Here is a 20,406-nt window from a genome sequence, read left to right as displayed (position 1 = left end):
GTTGTTCTCGACGATTGCTCACATTACTTGTGGACGTTCCCTTTACAGCTGAAATCTGACACCTTCACGACATTATCTAACTTTTTTTGCCTATGTCTCTACCTAGTTCGGCACCTGCGTCCAGGCCGTCTAAACCAACAACGGCCGGGAGTTTGACAACTCCAGCGCGCGCACTTTCTTCCTGACACATGGCGTCCTCTTTCGCATGTCATGTCCCTACACGTCTCCGCAGGTAAAGCCGAACGGATCATTCGTACCACTAACGATGTCATCCGCTCCCTTCTATTTCAGGCGAGCATGCCTCCTTCGTATTGGGCTAAGGCGTTGCACACTGCAACTCTTCTCCTCAACACCTTGCCCACCAAGACCCTTGATTTTTCGACCCCGCATTTTGCCCTCCTTGGCAGTGCGCCGTCCTACGATCATCTTCGGGTCTTCGGTTGTAAGTGTTACCCCAATCTTTCGGCCACTGCTCCCCATAAACTTGCACCCCGTTCTGCTCTCTGCATCTTCCTTGGCTATTCTGCTCACCATAAGGGATACCGCTGTCTTGATCCCACCACCAATAGGATCATCATCTCTCATCATGTTATCTTTGATGAAACCAATTTCCCCTTTGCCGAGCAAACTTCACCTCCCATGGCTGCGGATTTCACCTTTTTAGATGAACTCCCTAACCCGGCACCTGTTCCCATAGGGCTGCCAACACTATCTTCTGCAGGACCTCCAGGTACTCCTGCTGCCGCCGGTCGCCCTCCTGCGGACGTGCAGCCGCTTCCTGCACCACGAGTTCCACCGGGGTTTCCTGCCCTCCCTCGTGCGGGTGCTGCGCCACGCGCGGCCACGGCTCCCTCCTCGACGCCCATTGCGCCATCGCCCGCGCCACGCGCGGCCACGCCTTCACCACGCGCGGCGCTGTCCTCTCCGCCTGGGTTCCCGGTGTCACCATGTGTGCCCCCGGCGTCTTCCCCTCCCCCTCCCTCCCCCCCCCCGACGGCGCCTGCTCTGCGCGTCTACTCCAGGCGTCCCCGGCCCGTCGAGCCTCTTCCTCGTGCTGCTGTTGCTGTTGCCCCACCGGTGAATCAGCATCGCATGACGACTCGGGCCAAGGATGGTTTTCGCGTACCATCCCTATTCCACGCCGCACCACTGTCTCCAGTCCCGAAGACCTTCCGCGGTGCCCTTGCCGATCCCAATTGGCGGGCCGCCATGGAAGAAGAACATGCTGCTCTCCTTCAGAACCAGACTTGGGATCTGGTTCCTCAGCCCCGACATGCCAACATTGTCACCGGCAAGTGGATTTTCAAGCACAAGTTCCTCACCGACGGTTCTCTGGAGCGTTACAAGGCACGTTGGGTTCTTCGTGGCTTCACTCAGCGCCCGGGTGTTGACTTTGCCGAGACATTCAGCCCAGTCGTTAAGCCTGCCACAGTTTGCACGGTACTCTCTTTGGCTCTCTCCCACAAGTGACCTGTTCACCAGCTCAATGTCAAGAATGCTTTCCTCCATGGTACTCTGACGGAGACAGTGTTTGCTGCTCAGCCTTCCGAATTCAAGGACCCTGCTCACCCAGACTTTGTTTGCCGCCTAAACAAGTCTCTCTACGGGCTGAAACAGGCCCCTCATGCTTGGTACAGTCGTTTTGCCACATACCTGGTCTCTCTCGGCTTCGTGGAAGCCAAGTCGGATACTTCGCTGTTCATCTACTATCGTGGCACTGATATGGCATACCTGCTCCTCTACGTTGATGACATCATCCTCACCGCCTCCTCAGCACAGCTCCTACGGCAAGTTATCTCGGCCCTTCAGCAGGAATTTGCCATGAAGGATTTGGGCGAGCTCCATCACTTCTTAGGGATGCAGGTCCAGCGCAACGTTGATGGAATGGTTCTCTCTCAGCGGCAGTACATGCTTAACATCCTGGACCGGGCAGGCATGGCGGAGTGCAAGCCTTGCACAACGCCAGTGGATACCAACCCCAAGGTCTCCGCCGACTCTGGGGCTCCGGTCGCCGATCCATCAGATTACCGCAGTCTTGCAGGCGCTTTGCAGTATCTGACCTTCACGCGACCTGACATTGCCTATGCCGTGCAGCAGGTCTGTCTCTACATGCATGATCCTCGAGAGCCTCACCTTGCTGCTCTCAAGCGCATTCTTCGGTACATTCGGGGTACCCTGCACCTGGGTCTTCACCTTCGGCCGTCGATCCTGGATGATTTGGTGGTCTACTCTGATGTTGACTGGGCTGGTTGTCCTAATACTCGCAAGTCCACCTCGGGCTATGCTGTGTTCCTTGGTGATAACTTGGTCTCTTGGTCGTCCAAGTGTCAGAACACAGTCTCCCGTTCTAGTGCTGAAGCTGAGTGCTGAAGCTGAGTATCGCGCCGTGGCCAATGGTGTTGCTGAGGCTTCCTGGCTCCGTCAGCTTCTTCACGAGCTTCACACTCCGCTCCGCCACGCCATACTTGTCTACTGCGACAACATCAGTGCGGTCTACATGTCCTCCAACCCAGTTCAGCATCAACAAACGAAGCATATCGAGATCGATCTTCACTTCGTTCGTGAGAAGGTAGCTATGGGGGCTGTACGGGTTCTCCATGTTCCCACGACATCACAATTCGCCGACGTCTTCACCAAGGGGCTGCCTTCTTCGGTGTCACGATCCGGCCCAAGAGCCCATACATCACGCTAACACGCCCCCGCAGTCTGAACGTTGGTGAAGACATCGGCGAATTGTGATGTCGTGGGAACGTGGAGAACCCGTACGGCCCCATAGCTACCTTCATAATCAATCGATTAATCCTCCCAGCCATACTCTCTTTCATAAACGCCTAAGGGCAGAAATTTATTAGATGCAATAATGAGTACAGATACCATATAGGAGTATTCTCTAGTCCGGTATGTGAATCGTTTCCAAATATATATTTTTTCTTTAGGAAAAGTCCGGTTTACATCCTCGAACTTTCGCAAAAGTTTAATTTTCAACCTTCAACTACAAAATCAGATAACATAGGCCATCCAACTATCGAAACCGTGCAAATTTGGCCATTTGGATAGTTTTAAAGCTAGTTTTTATTTTATAAAATTAAAAATATACAATTTTAAACTAAAAAATTCATAAGTAATTCGTTTTAAATAAAAAAATACGAAATGGGTATCAAAATTTTTCTAAAAATGTAACCTATCTATTGACACTCTACTTCTCAATTATTCAGATCTAATTTTTTTAATATTCATAATATTTGGTTGCTCGTAGTTATGCCCAATAGAGCAATAATAGATAGGTTACATTTTTAGAAAAATTTTGATACTAGTTTTATATTTTTCTAATTTAAAATGGATTAGTTTTGATTTTTTAGATCTAATTAGAATTTTTTAAAAAATACAAAATCACCTTTAAAATTATCCAAAGGGCCAAATTTGCATAGTTTCGGTAGTTGCATAGTCTATGTTACCCGGTTTTATAGTTTTTGGTTGAAAATCGAACTTTTGCGATAGTTTGAGGGTGTAAACTGAACTTTATCATTTTTCTTTTGTTTTATTAGGCAGACAGTTTTGCAGGCATGTACTGCATGGCAACTGCAAGACCTTTTGCTATATTTCTCACATATAAGGGCACCATTGTTCAACACATATAGGTTCAGGAATCAGGATCATGACTAGATGTCGCTCCAGCAGTTGACTTAGCTGCTGCTGCTGTTTCTCTTCTTTTTCTTATAACAAGTTTGCTGCATTGATCGGGATCTGGCCGAGGGAAGGTGAGCTCAATGGCGACCAGCGCTGAAGCACATAATGTGATTCTAATTAGCATTGCTGATTGCATTATTAGGGACAACATGGTCCTTACATATACCAAAAGCTTGATACGCTGGATAAAAGGTCAAAATACTTCGGTGATACGCCAACTACAGTTAGCAGCTTTCAGACTATTTTGGATTGAGTGAACTAGGTGCCTCCTGTACCGGTTATTAATTTTTACTAAAATTACTTCTTTTATATTTTTCAAATATTTAATGCTTAATAGCTTTTTGGTAATTAATATTTACTTTTTTTGAGATTATGGTAATTAAGATTTACTAAATTGAGTAGTGCGAGGAGCCGGCCGAAAGGTATAAGGGGCCCAGGTATGTTCAAGGCCCAGACAAAACTTCCTTCAGGGCCCATAACCAAAGACATCGGGCCAGTGGCCACTCGTCAAGCACTCGAGCCACCCCCCTCCCTCTCGCAAGCGAGCTCGCACTAACCGTCTCCCAAACCCCATATTCCCCAACGGCTCCAGGCCAAAACCCTACTCCGATCCGATCGCCGCCATGGACGCCGCCGGCGAAGGCGGAGGACCTGTGACGTACGACCAGATCGAGCACTACTTCAATTCCTTGGAGGGCCCGACCGCGCAGGAGCGCATTGACTGCATCTTCTCGTCCATCATCTCCCTCCTCCCCCCGCCCTTCGTCCCCGCCCCCGAGGCCGCCGGCGACGACGACTCCGACGACGAGCGCTTCTCTCTCACCTCCTCCGACTCCGAGGCCTCCGACGCCGTCGCGGACCCGCCCGCGCTCCACCCGGCGGCGCTCGGCGACGGCGAGGACCACATCAGCCGCCTCCCGGACGCGCTCCTCTCCAACATCATCTCCCGCCTCGCCACCCGGGAGGCCGCGCACACCGTCGTCCTCTCCACGCGCTGGCGCGGCGTGTGGGCCTCGACCCCGCTCCTAGTCGATGACGCCCACCTCGTCGGCGCGGACGGGCCACACGACATCCCCGTCGTGCGCGCCGTGTCGCGCTGCGTGGCGGCGCACCCCGGCCCCGTCCGCGGCGTGCGCGTCACCCGCATCCCCTTCTACTCCCACGAGTACGCGCTCAATCGCCTGGTCGCGGACCTCGCCGACAAGGACATCAAGGACCTCATCCTCTTCAACCGCCCGTGGCCGCTCAACATGCCGCTCCCCGAAGACATCCTCCGCTGCGCCTCCCTTGAGCGCCTCTACCTTGGCGTGTGGCAATTCCCGGAGATCACCAGCGCACACCCGCCCGTGTTTGACAAGCTCCGCGACCTCGGCCTCTTCCATTGCATTGTCCGCGATGAAGAAGTTAACGCCCTTCTCGCACACTGCCCGAGGCTGGAGATCCTCTCCATCGTCATGTCGTACGGCTCGCCGTCACGCCTCCGCATCGTGTCCCACAGCCTCCAAGTCGCGGTGGATTGGAATTCAACCTTGGACGAGGTCGTCGTCCAAGATGCTCCCTGCCTTGAGCGGCTGATTTTACAGACCACTGACACAAGGAGGCCCTTGAAGATTGTTGGCACGCCCAGGCTGGAGGTGCTCGGGTTCCTCGACCTCAACTTACATGAGCTTGAGATTGGCGGCATTGCAATCAAGGTAACTGCGTTCATTTGTGACTCCTATGTTCTGCACATGGCATTCATCACGTGATCTGTGACCACGAACTAGACTGTAATGCTGAGTTACCAAAAAATGGCAGGCCGGGATGAACGTGAGGGCCAGGGCCACGGTTCCAAGCCTGAAGATACTGGCTGTCACAGTTCAGTTTGCACGCAACCAGGAAGCCAAGATGCTGCCGACCCTACTCAAATGCTTTCCTTGCTTAGAGGCGCTGCATATCATGGTAACGTTTGAAGTCAATTTACACTGATAACAGTTGATTATAGTTAGACATATCAATTTGGTAATATAGATACCATCTCATTCAAGGATTAGAGCATGTACAATGGTACTTAGAGGAGATGCTTAGCTGAAAAACTGGGTTTTTTCGCCACGTCGTTTGCATCCAGTGCTTAAAAGATTGATAAGACGCTTAATTTTGCACCGGTTTTATTAATGTCTGCTAACAGGGTGGTTGATCCTATTTAAACATCAGTTTGCATTGTAAAAACATTCTCTCTTTTTATGCACTAGTGACTAAGCATCCTATATTGTATCTTAGCAGTACTTGATTTGCAACTTTCGGATTGAAATACTGCTGACATTTGTTCTGCTTCATTTCAGGTCATTCCATCTGCGTCCCTTAACAGCGCCCACGACCTTGAGTTCTGGGAATCCCTAGATTCTTGCACGTGCCTTGAGTCGCATCTGAAGACGCTCATGGTTCATGGGTGCCTGGTGCATAACAACGAGATTGGGTTCCTGAAGTACATCATCAGAGAGGGAAAGTCACTTAAGGCTGTGGGTGTTGATCCATCACCTAAGAACAAGGTTGCAATTGATTTGGTCTTAGCTTCCTTTGGTGAGAGCTATGCAGCATCAGGTGGTGTAAGCAGTGGTGACATTTTCCATGCCAAAGTTGATGGGCACTTTACCTTCCAAAATGCCATTGATATGACATTGGACAACCCTTTCTGTGTGGACGACGTGCTAGTTTCGTGTTTCTGATTCTGCTGCTAGTGCTTTATTGTCACAAATTAAGAGATCTGCAGTGCTAACTGCTTAGTATTTTGTAATTTTATTCAACTTATTCAGGAGGTCGTGGTGAATTTAGCAGAGAGAAACTCAGACATGGATGTCTGAAAGCCAGCTTAATGCATATTATTCTGAATGGTGGTTTTATTGGGAGACAAATTAATATTTTGAGTTAGGCAAGTGGTTTTTCTGCATGTTGGTTTGGGCTTATATGTGCGTAATCTATCTGAAACTGCTATTTGTATGGATGCCATTTCTAGTTAGTACTTTTGGTACTGATTGGCCATTAGCTAGTTCCTGAAACACATTAATACAACTGTTTATATATTTCACTAGTCTTCTATCATCAGTTTGGATGAAAAAATCCATTGAAACATATGTTTGTGAACCTTAATCTATGGAATGTGCTGTTACTCTGCTATGTGTGAGAAATTTATAGTTTTTAGCCCAAATTGGAGAATCTTTATCTGTTCTGATGTGTTTTCACCAGTCAGGTTCTGCGGGTTTTGTTCATCTGTTGGGCAGTTGCCACATGCCAGGGAGATGATAAACTTGAATCATAGGGCTCGAATCTTCTTTTCTTTGCAACCAAACCTTTCTACAATACCTTGTTCATGATTTTTTATTTTGAATGGAAAATTAGATATCTGATATCTTTTCTATTGACATCAATTTACAACTTTGTTAATAAATTTTGAACATTTTTGTGCTTATATTGTAGGATTCCATCTCAAAAAAAATTTGTATATGGTGTAATGATACTTGAGCATGCAGTGGACTGATTGTGGTTGGTTAGATGCTCACTGGATGCAGTGAGAAAGCTGATCCATTAAATTCTTACTCGTCCAGCAAAATTTCAGTCTTTAGAAGGTCATAATGACCATTTCTAGAATGGATGGTCTCCTCGCCCTAGCTTTAACTGCAGCCTTGATGGTATTTGTGGACATGGTGTACCATAGCAATTCATGGATTATCTGTACATTTGGTTGATTTCATTTCTAAATACTATTATATTAACTCACCTTGTTGAGATTGCATGGGGACTTTGGTGGAACTATTGACAATTAGAAGCAGTAGGATCAGACCATCAAGATGTTAATTTACTTGTTTCTTCGTATTTCATCTTCAAATTTCAGTTTGTTCTAAAGCTTGAACGATGCTTAAGAAGGAAAAATAGTGATTGTTGGACCACATGGTACACGTTATTCAGCAAGTTTGCTTGATTAGCGCATCTGCCCTTTAATCAACTTCTATTTTTCGTATGGGTGGCCTTTTTCTCGTATAGTTAGGCATATATGTGTTTGATGGAGTGCGATCTGACACAGGATTATTGGCACAGCTAGAGGCTGATATGGCCGTCTTCATGTAGAAGCTTAGTTAGGCACTAATCTCTCTTTTGGTTACTTCTCGACTTACTCAATGAGCACTTTCATTTTTGGCTTTGCTGATTAAGTTGATGTTCTCCTGCCGGTGCCAAGGTCAGTCGAGTAAGGAAGATAGAGAATTCCAACATTCGAGACTCAGACTGGTAGTTGCTAGTTTGCTACAATGGAGCGTGGATTGAAGAAAATGTTCACGGTAGTCCCAGGTATCAGAATGTCCTCATATATGGTTTACTGACATCTTTGATTCTTCAAAGTTCAAACAGTTATCACACTATTTTTCTAATGTTCTGATTTGAGAAGAGAGAATGATCTTAATTCTATCATGTGCTTGGGCTTTACAATTTCAGTGTTTGAAAACTATTGGTCCAGGAAACATTCCTCTAGACCACTGTACTGTCATTTTTACAATTCTTCTGTTCACCGTTCGGTCATTTTTTTTTTCTGAATTTGGTGGTTGCCAGAATGATGAATGTGGTGTGCCTGTACTAATGAGTAGAATGATGGATCTACTTATAAACCTACTAGCAAATATAATGGCTACTTTGTTGTACGGTTTAGACATCCTAAGTTGAAATTCTATCCGCTGCCTTTGCAAAGACATCTTACCGTATGCAACCTCTATTATATGAATCAGTACATTTTAGTTGTAAAGGATTTATCATAGCATACGCCTAATATTGATCTCCCTGTTCTTCCTAAGTTATTCCCGCTTGCTTCGCATGTCGGATGGACGCTATTGTGGTGGAAGTGGCCTTGCCCCCTCCTTTTCAAATTCATTGATTTGTCATATGGTAATTTTCAAACAAGTTTACTTAGTTTCCTCATTGATTTTTCATATGGTAATTTTCAAACAAGTTTACTTAGTTTCCTCACACCACTTGTAAGCTTGGCTCCCTCTCAAATGCGGTGCAAGTCAAATGTGGATCCGTTACTATTTTGCCATGTGATGATGTAAAGAGCAAGGTTGATTCAATGTATAAAATCTAGCAATATGTTTCAACACACACATTTCCTGCTTAAAAAAAAGAGAGATTCAGTTTTTGCTTTTTACAAAAATCTCATGGTGACTTGGAATTTCTTCAGAACATACAGTCTGATAGCAGTCAAGTTTGCACCTGGATTCCCAAGGGCCAAGGAGCTGGTGTGCACGCGCAGCATTCTCATGATGATCATCCGTATAGCACTGTAAAGAGTATTTCAAAGGCTTGGCAAATGTACTTGGTGATTCGTTTAGCTTCACAGGATCATTCTTTTAACCTTTTCCCCTCTCAATTCCCCCCTGTAGATGCGGTGGATGTGGATCTTGCAAGTGTGTTATGCTAGACGCCGGCGAGGACCGGGGCCGCGGGCTGGAGCTGCTAGCCTCGGTGTTGAGCGAGGAGCTAGCCAGTCGCTGAGCAGGCAGGTGCTGCTGTGCAGGTGCGCAGCGGGTAGAAGTGAACCACCAATTGGGCCACTGGCACCTTGCAGCCTACATTTGGTTGGAAACGCAGGTGGTTCTCGTTCCCAGCAAGCCAGGCCGGAGGGCCACTTTTGCACTCCCAGGGCCCGGCTAGCAGGCTACCCCCAGTGTTTGAAAATAATTGGCCCAGGAAACATTCCTCTGTAATTCACTGTACTGCCATTTTTCCAAGTCTTTCGTCCACTGTTCGGTCATTTTTTTTCTTCTGAATTTGGTGGTCGCCAGAATGATGAATGTGGTGTGCCTACATTAGCATAGAATGACGCGTCTGTGAATCCCATCAGGTATCATGTCGTTTTCTTTGATATTTAATTTACATTCCCCGTAGTATCATGTTATTCCCTGCTCTGAATGTTCTACACAGTAACTACAAAATATACAAACCTGCATTTAGCAAGCTAATTCATCATTACAAATTTACAGTGCCCACACGTTCTCCCTGCGGACCCGATCATTTGCTCATCCTTGGCGTAGTCGTCGATGGCAGGAAGGATGCCGAGGCGCTCGCGGAGCTCCTCGGTTCCTCATCTGCTCCGCCGCCGGTCACCGCCTCGCACCCCAGGTGCATGCGTGCCCTCTCCACGACCCAGCAGCATCGTTACAGTACTGACAGTACATTTCAACCATTTGACTTTCTTGAGCTTAAGGGTATAAATGGTACTCTAAAATAGAGAACGCTACAGGTTTCCTCTATATATAGAGATTCTCTCTCCTCTTCTCTATTTTTTCTTTACGTTTCAAACACTGAATTAAATAAAAATAAAATATGTCCATAGCGTTTGAGGTATGATAAATACGTACGTACAAAAATTTGGAACAAAATACGTTTCTAATGTAGGGTTTAATGTATAGAGAACGAGATTTAGAGAACGTTGTTGGAGATAAATGAAATACAGAGGAGAGAATCTTGTAGAGAATTCTGTAAATGAAAGATGTAGAGGATGGGATTTAGAGGATATCGCTGGAGACAGCACGCCCTGCGTACCGATCGATCGGCGGGGACAAACTTACATGCCTGATGTCGTAGAGCGCGTCGTCGTCGACGGCTCGACGCTGACGGGCTCCATGCGGGGATCGGTCGGCGGCCTTCCTCCTCCAGCATGGCCCCTGATCGAAATGGCAGTAGTTTCACTTAGGGCTTAGGCGTATCTCGTTCAATATCAAACAAAGATCATCGCGCTCATCGCGTCAAGTTCAACAAAGAGAGAGACCACTCCTGAAATTGCCCTCTGAAGAAAAAGAGAGAACCTTGATGGAGGCAAGAGATCTATGTCGGAGCAAACTTCGCCACCATCAAGAGTGCTCAAGCAAGCTCTCATAAACATTGCAAAACCGTACAGCAAGGTCAAGATCACATAAGACGAGGGGTCAAGCAAAGGGCCATCAAGGCTCGAGAAGATTTAATAACTAGAATAAACCACGTAAAGAGTTTTTACAGTGAGTCTGATGAGGAAGCAGCGAAGTTCACCCGTTCGCGCTGAAAGACCCGCAGCAGCCGGTGATCCCATCGGAATCACGCGAGCGCGACGGCGGCGGTGCAGTTTGAAGAGGGGGCGGTGCGCCGACACGAGTCACCCGGGTACACGGGCCGGGCAAACGTGTCCACACCCGCGGGTCGTCGTCTGGCGGCCTGTTTAGATTTCAAGCAACTTGCAACAGTGCTACTGTAGCACTTTCGTTTGTATTTAACAAATTTTATCTAATTATGGACTAACTAGGCTTAAAAGATTCGTCTCGTGATGTATAATTAAACTGTGCAATTATTTATTTTTTTACATATATTTACTACTCCATGCATGTGTCTCAAAATTGATGTGATGGAAAAAATATAAAAAATTGAAATTTTGAAGGCATCTAAACAATGCCCAAAGCGAGACGCGCCCGCCCGCGCTTCTCTCCGTTGGCGACTGCGCGGCGCCGAAACATTTAGGGCCTGTTTGGTATCCTGCCTAAGGTGCCACAGTTTGCCTAACTTTTCTGCCTAAGGTTAGTTCTTCAATTTGGACGACTAAGGTTAGGCAAGTTGTGGCGCCTTAGGCAGGATACCAAACAGGCCCTTATTCCGTACCGCCTCGAGGCGCGCAGGCGAGCGCCGCACCACCGCACCGCTTGCCCACCGAGACATCCCACGGAGATGCGCCTCATTAATCAAACACCCCGGGCCCCCTGGCCGGAGGCCACACTAATTAATTAATTAATTAATTTCCTCCTGCTAATCTTCCTGTCCCTGAGCGCTGCAGGCTGCCCGCTCCCCTCCTTATACACCGCCAGCGCCCTGTGGCCGGGGCCAGTACCCTCCACTGGAGCAAGCCTCTGCTCTGCTCGCTAGCCATGGCGCCTCTCGCGGTGCTGCTCCTCCCCCTCCTGCTCGCCGCGTCCTCCAATGCCGCCGCGCTCGCCAAGCCCGTGGAGTACCACAGCTTCGCAGCCACCCCGCTCTCGCCCCACCCGTACACCGCCCCGGCGGCCGGCGCCGACGAGGACGTCTTCGGCGGCAGCCTCGCCGCCTCCGCCGCGGCGGGGGAGGAGGCGCCCGCGGTGCGCTTCCGCGTGGTCCACCGCGACGCGTTCGCGGTGAACGCCACCGCGGCCGAGCTGCTCAGGCACCGCCTGCGCCGGGACAGGCGGCGGGCCGCGCGGATCTCGCAGGCGGCCGCCGGCGGCGCGGCGGCCAACGGGACGCGGGCCGCCGGCGGCGGCGGGGTCGCGGCGCCCGTGGTGTCCGGGCTCGCGCAGGGGAGCGGCGAGTACTTCACCAAGATCGGCGTGGGCACGCCCGCCACGCCGGCACTCATGGTGCTGGACACCGGCAGCGACGTGGTGTGGCTGCAGTGCGCCCCCTGCCGCCGGTGCTACGACCAGTCGGGCCCGGTCTTCGACCCGCGGCGCTCCAGTTCGTACGGCGCCGTCGACTGCGCCGCGCCGCTGTGCCGCAGGCTGGACTCCGGCGGCTGCGACCTGCGCCGCCGGGCGTGCCTGTACCAGGTGGCCTACGGGGACGGGTCCGTGACGGCGGGCGACTTCGCCACCGAGACGCTCACCTTCGCGGGGGGCGCCCGCGTCGCGCGCGTGGCGCTCGGGTGCGGCCACGACAACGAGGGCCTGTTCGTGGCCGCGGCGGGGCTCCTGGGCCTGGGCCGCGGCAGCCTGTCGTTCCCGACCCAGATCTCCCGCCGCTACGGCCAGAGCTTCTCCTACTGCCTCGTTGACCGCATCTCCTCCTCATCGTCGTCGTCTCGCTCCTCCACCGTCACCTTCGGCCCGGGCGCCGTGGCGCCCTCCGCGTCGGCGTCCTTCACCCCGATGGTCCGCAACCCGCGCATGGAGACGTTCTACTACGTGCAGCTGGTCGGCATCAGCGTGGGCGGCGCGCGCGTGCCTGGCGTCGCCGAGTCCGACCTCCGCCTGGACCCCTCTACGGGCCGCGGCGGCGTCATCGTGGACTCGGGGACCTCCGTCACCCGCCTCGCCCGCCCGGCCTACTCCGCGCTCCGCGACGCGTTCCGCGGCGCCGCGGCGGGGCTCCGGCTCTCCCCCGGTGGGTTCTCGCTCTTCGACACGTGCTACGACCTGGGCGGGCGCAAGGTGGTGAAGGTGCCGACGGTGTCGATGCACTTCGCGGGCGGCGCCGAGGCCGCCCTGCCCCCCGAGAACTACCTGATCCCCGTGGACTCGAGGGGCACCTTCTGCTTCGCGTTCGCCGGCACCGACGGCGGCGTGTCCATCATCGGCAACATCCAGCAGCAGGGCTTCCGCGTGGTGTTCGACGGCGACGGCCAGCGCGTCGGGTTCGCGCCCAAGGGCTGCTGAGCTTCGCGGAGGGAGGGAGGAGCAACGGCGGCCGTGGCGCGGTTGATTAATTAGCGGGTGATTAGCAGGTAAAAGAAGCGAGCCGCCTTGTTAGTCATAATTAACGGAGGATGTCAGTGAGCGAGCTTTGGATGCTGTGAAAAAGGTCAAGAGCTGGGCGATGCAGAGTTTGTCTCTCATGGCAGTGGTGCTGTACGACTAGTAGCTTTGGTGCGCGAGAGGATATCAGGATAAGGCGGTTGGTCGATGAAGGCTGTAAAAGGCCCTGTAAAAGTATTTGGGTTAAAAAAAGAAGTGTGCTTCTGCTTTGTTGAGTCGAGTACTTTGCCATTGTGGCGGCTGTAAAAGTGTCTTGAGCGGTAACTCGAAGATGTTGGCCTTGCGCTGGCGGTGGCGAGCTCTGTCTGTCCGTGTGCTGTTAAAATCTTTTCTTTTTTGAAAGAATGTGTGCTGTTAAAACCGAGCAAAGAAACCACGAGCAATGCGAGCAGCGAGAGTGCAGAAACAGGCACAGCTCGTCAGTTTTCTAAGGCTAATCGTAATCAGATTTGATAGCGAGTTTTATAACATTAATTACCATGATATATCAGTATTTTTGACGATGTGGTACTGATCTAATAAGGGAAGAGAAGCAACTCCCATAACACTCTGCTAACTCGTTTCTAAGACGTTGAAAATAGCGTGAAACGAACACTGTAACCGCCGTTGTTTTATGGAGAATCCCGTACGCCAATAGATCAACTAGCATTTAATTACACTGGTTAGTTTTGAAAATAGTGAAACGAAACTCTCCATTAACATATAGTGTTTCATTTATCCCGAATCTAACGTGGTATTGTTGAAAACAGGATACGAAAGACTTTACTGTGATTAGCCTAACGGTCCAGTACGGTGAGGTGAAGATATTTTTGTCAGTGGAGGGGCAGCACGCAGCGGCCCTCGATGTGGGTCCAGCCGCTCGTCTAGGCCCGCCCCCACACCCGTCTCCTCGTCCCTGTTCTCCCTCGTCATGCTCATGGCTTGCGTGAGAGGGGGAGTTTCCGCCTCTCCGGGCTCCGGCAGCCCGGCACGAAACCCGGACGTCTTGCTCCGCCGCCGGCGGCGGAGGAAGAGGACGTTGGAGTGCGGAGCGAGTGGGTGGGCAGTGGCCAGTGGAGGAAAACGGCAGTACGGGACGGAACGGAACGTTGGTGCTTTGTGCTTTGGCTTCGCTTTACCGTACTCCTCGGAGGCCGCGCCGCGCAGGCTATGCTTGTCGCTGTCCGGCCCTGCCACCTGCCACCTACCCCGATTCCTCTACTACGCGTCCACTTTTGTACCGCCGCTGTACTGCGGCCACACCCTGCTACCCATCGTGATCAAAGATCAGCCTGGGCCAGGCTCCTGTGTCCTGCTCCTGCTATGGGAGGTTTCCCACATCCAGGCCCAGCATCCGCGTAACCACGCCGCGTGCTCGCAGGTGACGGGTAGCTCAAAACAGGGTGCGGTGCAGGCCAATGCCAGCCAAATCTGAAGAGCAGCGCTGCAGCGGTGCTGCGGTGGGTACACATCCCTGTTCTCGCAGCTGTAAACGGCGTGGTTCGTTCGGGAATCATCGGTGCGAGCAGGCAGCAGGCAGGGGTCGGGGTCGTGGTCGTGGCGGGGCGTGACGGTGGCGTGCTCCCCGTTTCCGGCAACGAAGCCCGGCCGCTTTCGCTCGCCCCGCCTGTGTCTGCCCCCTCGATTCCTCATACGCAGCCGCAGGGCGCCTGCCCCCCGGCCTCGCTGCGTGAGCGCGTGGCCGGCGCCATTCATAGAGCCGGGGACGTGCACGCGGTGCCCCTCCGGCTCAGCCGCCTGCAGCCCGGCATAGCCCGCGGCGAGGCGGGCGGGCTCCTGCTCCTCCTCCACATGCCACTGCACCTGCACGGCTGGGCGCTGGTGCTGCTCGGGTAGCGTCGACAGTCTGCGGCTGCGGCACCGCACCGGTCGCCATTGATTGGGTGGTGAATGCATGCACGGTGCCGGGCGGTGGTTAAAAAATAAAATGCGCGCCGCGCGATGGGCATCTCGCGTGCGCGCGCACATGATAGTTAGACGCGTAGGCGGGCGCATCCATTAGAAGGGCGCAGGGTGCTCTGCCAGGATTACTCTAACCGGAGCACCACCAGCATGGCCGTGCATCATCCGTCCACTGCGCAGCAGGTGGAGCGCCCGTACATACGTGGCGGGCGGCATTGACGGATGTCGCGCGGCGGGTCAACGCAACGATCGAATAGCGCCGCGACGAAGGGCGTCTCGTCCAGCGGCAGCCCGCAGCCATGCGGGGGCTGGGGAATTGTTGCCTCGCGTGCCGGAGAAGTAAGGCTAAAGGGAAGGACGCTCGCGAGGCAGAGGGGTCGTGTTCCTCGTCCTGCTCTGATGCTGTTTTTCTTTTAAAAAAAATAAAGCTCTGATCGGACCTGCTCTTCCTGTCAGCAAACCCAGCATCAGGCCGGGGATTACCAGTCAGCAGATGTCTTCTGTCTGGCGCCCTCTTGGCCTCTTGCATACATGTGCGCGCCGTGGTGTCCAACGCGTACGGCCGCCCGCTCCGCCCCCCGCGCGGAACGCCTCGCCGACCATTGCATCCGCCGCGGAATCACCGCCGTATACGCCGCCCGCGCCCGCGCCCGCGCTGTCCCGTCGTCCCGCGACGGACGGGATCCGAGTTTTAATTGGAAATCTATCTAGGCTCGGGTACGGACCCTCCGGCCGGATCGTCCACTCGGCCACCCGTGACTGCCCCTGCTCAACTCAAAGGGCAGGTCAAGGCGCACATGCCCGGCGCGGCCGTGCGTGCTGGACCTGGGCGACCGCCAGGCACCGCTCGCCTCCCTCCGCGGCTGCTCTCGCCAAATCGCCATTCCCGCCATCCACGAACGAGAAGGCGAGGCAACATCAGCCGTCGCTCAATAATAGCACGCTGCGCCTGCGCGCAAAGCCTGCGGGTTGCACCAACCGCAAGTGTCCGCTTCGGAAACGGGTTATCTGTTAGCGCAGCGCCGGCACCGTCATCGGCCGGCAGCCCGGCATGCCGTGAGCCCGTGACGACGGTGGATGCTTGCAGCAGTTAAGAATCTTGGCTGCGGAAGAACCTCTCGACTAACGGTAACAACCCTGGCCCCGCGACTGCAGCGGGCAGCGGCGGCGGTCCTCGCTCCATGTCCGGTTGGAGCCTTGAGAGCTCTCACGGCTGGGGTTTGGAGTGCACCGCCTGCGGGGGTCGGCCTCCCAAAATGCTGTCGCTCTAATGGATCTGTCCCAGAAAAGCGAAAAAAGGTTTCACAAGACAGGGCAGGATCGCTTTGTTGGCTAGCATGGGGAGTTGACGCCAGATGGGATTTGTCACGTACTCTCCAGTTCTCCAACCCTACACAGACATGCACAAGCTCAGTGCCAGACTGCCAGTGCTCAGTGCTGTCGTCTCCGCGCGCTCTCGGATGTTACTCTCGCCCACGTATGGAGAGGACAAGCTAGGCTGCTTGGGAGGTGTGCTTTTTTTTAAAGGGAACGATTCACCTAGTGAAACCGGTAAAGTCAGAAAATTAATTTTATCCGATTTCTAATTTATTTTAACCCGAGTTACAAAACAAAGCATGCTGTAGTGTCTCGATTGTACGGAACAGGTAAAAATGAAACTGGAATAAGCCCTCACTAAATCTCAGGGTTCGCAGGCGTACCCACCGCCCACGCCCCGTCTTGCATCGCTTAACCGACGTGACCGGTGCACGCAACAAGCTGCAGGTGCGTTCGTCGTCCTTACAGATGAGCCGTCGTAGCCCGTAGGTAGCCCTGGGTCCTTTTTCTACTTATTAACCGTGAGATCGAGCCATACGCAGGGAGCTTCAGTGCTCCACGAGTCATACCGTAGGAGGATGGAGAATGGGTGCTTTGTAAAGTTGTTGACGATGAACGTACCTACTCGCCGAGCTTTGAGGGCTAAAGGCCGTCCAAACACGTCCACAGATCCCCGGCTTTGCTTGCCATCTTTCCTTACAATTTCGAGGCAGGCATCTTCACTTTCCTTCTTTCGGCTGGAGCCCTTTGCTTTTCCGGATTACCTTTTCCTAATTCCTGGTAGACGAAGTGTTTAATTGTCTGTCTGGTGTTCCATTCAGACTGGCGAACAGGAGAAGTGAAGATCATAGTGCGCACACCATTCATTAAGGCACCATTAAACACCGGCCGGCCGCCTAATCAAAAACCAACGCAGTTCTTTCATCCCATCCGTGCAGCGAGCGCGAAAAGCAGGCCAGAACCTGTGATAAATTGCTGTTAGGCTGAATCAGCCCATTTAGTCCAGCTAGTAGATGGCCCAATTCAAGCCCACTTTCGTGCTGCATTCAACATAGCCCGCGAGAGGAAACCTTCCTGACCGATGCATCCATCCCATTCCCACGGCGCCGGTGCGCAAGGTACGGCCCACGGCCGGGGTGCGCAACGGTGCGGCCCACGCATGCGCGTCGCTCTCGGCTCGGCTCGGCTCGCCCCGCCTCCGTTGCGTGGCGCGGCGCGGCGCGCGCTCGGCTCGGCGCACATGCGCATCCCGGCATGTCCTCCGCCGAGCTCGCCGCTCCTTCACCTGATGCCTCCTCCCCCGTCGCGCCCCGCGCCTCCTGCTTTTCCCCCCCCTCTCCCGCCGCTGCACGCGCGCGCGACTCCGCTGCGCTTCGATCAACCACGTACAGGGGGGCACTCCCCAGCGCTCTCGCGCATTTTGCCAGGACCACCGCTCGCCGGTGTGCGCTTCTGGGGCCTGGGGCAGGGGGCGCACGGCCAGCGTCCTTTCTCCTGACGCGACGCGGGTTGGCTCGCCACGAGCGCGCCGGAAATAGGCAGGCGGTGCATGCATGAGCAGGAAGAGGAGAGAAGGAGGCGGCGGCGGAAGAGGCGCTGGGCCCGGGGACCACCACGGCGGCGGCAGGGGGTCGGGGGCCGATGCCGTGTCCATGGACGGCGGCCTCCGCGAGGTGTCTGTCTCCGTCGTCTTCTCCGTCTGGTGCCTCCTCTTCCTCCTCCGCTCCCAATTCCTCCACAGCCAGACCGATGGCCCGTCAGGTTCATCATTTCACCATCGATCTCTGTTGCTGATCGATCGATCGACCCGTCTCTCGGGAATTGAAATTCCGCGGATTTGGATTATCGCTCACGAGCCGATCCGATCGATGGTGGACGCAGATTTCTACGAGGAGCACGGCAGGCGCGACAGCTACTGCAAGGTGAGGCCGCTGGAGGCCTACGTCCTGCCACACCATAACGACTCCTCGCCGACGTGCCAGTCCTCCTACTCGGCGCCGCAGGAAGCCTCGTCCGCCGCGGCCCCGCTGCCACCGTCCAACGCCAGCAACGAGTCGTCGCCGTCGCCCGAGGCGGCCTTCGTGGGGCTCGACGAGTTCCGGAGCCGGATCATGCAGGGCAACTCCGAGAACGACACCACCGGCCGGCCCGCGGGCGGCGGCGCCGCGCACCGCCTGGAGCCCAGCGGCGCCGAGTACAACTACGCCGCGGCGTCCAAGGGCGCCAAGGTGCTCGCGCACAACAAGGAGGCCAAGGGCGCCGCCAACATCCTCGGCGGCGACAAGGACAAGTACCTGCGCAACCCGTGCTCCGCCGACGACAAGTTCGTCGTCGTCGAGCTCTCGGAGGAGACGCTCGTTGACACCGTCGTGCTGGCCAACCTGGAGCACTACTCCTCCACCTTCAGGGACTTCGAGGTGTACGGCAGCATGAGCTACCCGACGGAGGCGTGGGAACTGCTTGGGCGTTTCACCGCCGAGAACGCCAAGCATGCGCAGCGCTTCGTGCTGCCGGAGCCCAGGTGGACGCGCTACCTCCGCCTGCGCCTCGTCAGCCACTACGGCTCCGGGTTCTACTGCATCCTCAGCTACCTCGAGGTCTACGGCGTCGACGCCGTCGAGCGGATGCTCCAGGACTTCATCGCCGGCGCGGGCGCAGGACCCGAGGCCGACGCGTCCAAGGACCGCGCCTCCATCGACGCCGCCAGCTGGGACGCCCGCCGCAACGACTCCACCGCTCAGCAGGCGCGCCAGCAGGTCCCCGCCAAGCTGCCCGGCAACGGCGCCGGGCGGAACGACAGCGCCGCAGGCGACGCCAGGAACAACGGCTCCAGGACCGGCGCCGCCGGTGACGCGAAGCTGCCGCTGCAGGGCAAAGAGGCAAAACCGCCGCAGGTGGCGGCGGCGGCGGCGGCGGCGGCGGCGGGAAGGACCCACGGCGACGGCGTGCTGAAGATCCTGATGCAGAAGATGCGGTCGCTGGAGCTGGGCCTGTCGACGCTGGAGGAGTACACGAGGGAGCTGAACCAGCGGTACGGCGCCAAGCTGCCGGACCTGCAGAGCGGGCTCTCGCAGACGGCCGCGGCGCTCGAGAAGATGAAGGCCGACGTGCACGGCCTCGTCGAGTGGAAGCACGGCGTGGTACGCAGGCTGCAGGACAAGCCCTCTGAATCGTGTCGATGCTATCGACTGCTAGTGACTGACAGGGCGGTGTGCTTGCAAATGTGTTCAGGCCAAGGACCTGGACGAGCTCAAGAGCTGGAAATCCAGCGTCTCCAGCAAGCTGGACGACCTGATCAGGGAGAACGAGGCCATGAGGCGAGTGCCATGGAGATCAGGCGAGTGTTCATCTGATCTTCACGAGTGTGGTGTTTTGATTGGAATTTTGCTGCGGGGGTGCAGGTGGAGCTTGGAGGAGATGCGGGGCGTGCAGGAGACGCTGCAGAACAAGGAGCTGGCGGTGCTGTCCATCAGCCTCTTCTTCGCGTGCCTGGCGCTCTTCAAGCTGGCGTGCGACCGCGTGCTCTGCCTCTTCGCCGGCAAGGGCAAGGAGGAGCCGGAGGCGGAGAGGGTGTGCGGGAGCAGCAGGGCGTGGATGCTCGTTCTCGCCAGCAGCAGCTTCACCACCCTCATCGTCCTGCTCTACAACTGAAAACAGCTTATGAGTTGATACGTTCTTCAGCATGTTGCTGTCCTGCTCATTAACTCAAGCTAATTCTCTCAAGTAGATGGGTCACTGGGTAGTGTCTGTACTCACTATTTAGAATAAAGCGGGAACTCAGAACACAGGTTCCTCGTTCATTGTAAAACAACCTCGAATATAAGTGTTCTAAAATAATACTCCGCAAGTCCAAAGACAAACGAAACAATATTGCTTCAATGATTTATTTTTTCTTACGCAATGAGCACAACGAAGCCAAATAAACTGCAACTTTGGTAACAATCAACCAATAATGTTTTTCTCAAAATAATGACACGGAAAACTAGACATGCAGCAACCATCCAGTTAACAT

The 20,406-nt window shown here is 54.1% G+C and overlaps 4 protein-coding genes across 5 annotated transcripts; all 4 read left to right on the top strand.

The window, feature by feature from the left end:
- The first annotated feature begins 1,722 nt into the window (after positions 1 to 1,722).
- On the top strand, positions 1,723 to 2,370 carry LOC112892490 (uncharacterized mitochondrial protein AtMg00810-like). Its single transcript, XM_025959638.1, has one exon. It carries the CDS (start codon positions 1,723 to 1,725, stop codon positions 2,368 to 2,370), a length of 648 nt encoding a protein of 215 aa, XP_025815423.1.
- A 1,900-nt stretch (positions 2,371 to 4,270) lies between these two features.
- LOC112895152 (F-box/LRR-repeat protein At5g02910-like) lies at positions 4,271 to 6,603 on the top strand. Its single transcript, XM_025963031.1, has 3 exons — positions 4,271 to 5,381; positions 5,485 to 5,628; positions 6,009 to 6,603. The coding sequence occupies exons 1-3, from the start codon at positions 4,311 to 4,313 to the stop codon at positions 6,390 to 6,392; spliced, it is 1,599 nt and encodes a 532-aa protein (XP_025818816.1). The 5' UTR covers positions 4,271 to 4,310; the 3' UTR covers positions 6,393 to 6,603.
- Positions 6,604 to 11,496: 4,893 nt separating this feature from the next.
- Positions 11,497 to 13,477, top strand: LOC112894046 (aspartyl protease family protein 2-like). The gene has a single exon (XM_025961619.1). The coding sequence runs from the start codon at positions 11,598 to 11,600 to the stop codon at positions 13,074 to 13,076; it is 1,479 nt and encodes a 492-aa protein (XP_025817404.1). The 5' UTR covers positions 11,497 to 11,597; the 3' UTR covers positions 13,077 to 13,477.
- Positions 13,478 to 17,571: 4,094 nt separating this feature from the next.
- Positions 17,572 to 20,214, top strand: LOC112894815 (SUN domain-containing protein 5-like). Of its 2 annotated transcripts, XM_025962631.1 has the most exons (4): positions 17,572 to 18,155; positions 18,276 to 19,534; positions 19,626 to 19,711; positions 19,796 to 20,179. In XM_025962631.1, the coding sequence occupies exons 1-4, from the start codon at positions 17,948 to 17,950 to the stop codon at positions 20,043 to 20,045; spliced, it is 1,803 nt and encodes a 600-aa protein (XP_025818416.1). In that variant the 5' UTR covers positions 17,572 to 17,947; the 3' UTR covers positions 20,046 to 20,179. The 2 variants fall into 2 exon arrangements, with proteins under 2 accessions (XP_025818416.1, XP_025818415.1); XM_025962630.1 differs by having other exon boundaries at positions 18,276 to 19,711; positions 19,796 to 20,214.
- Positions 20,215 to 20,406: the final 192 nt, after the last annotated feature.

The sequence above is a fragment of the Panicum hallii genome, chromosome 5 (assembly GCF_002211085.1).
Source record: "Panicum hallii strain FIL2 chromosome 5, PHallii_v3.1, whole genome shotgun sequence".
Taxonomy (NCBI): Eukaryota; Viridiplantae; Streptophyta; class Magnoliopsida; order Poales; family Poaceae; genus Panicum; species Panicum hallii.
This window is presented reverse-complemented; position numbering and strand designations above follow the sequence as displayed.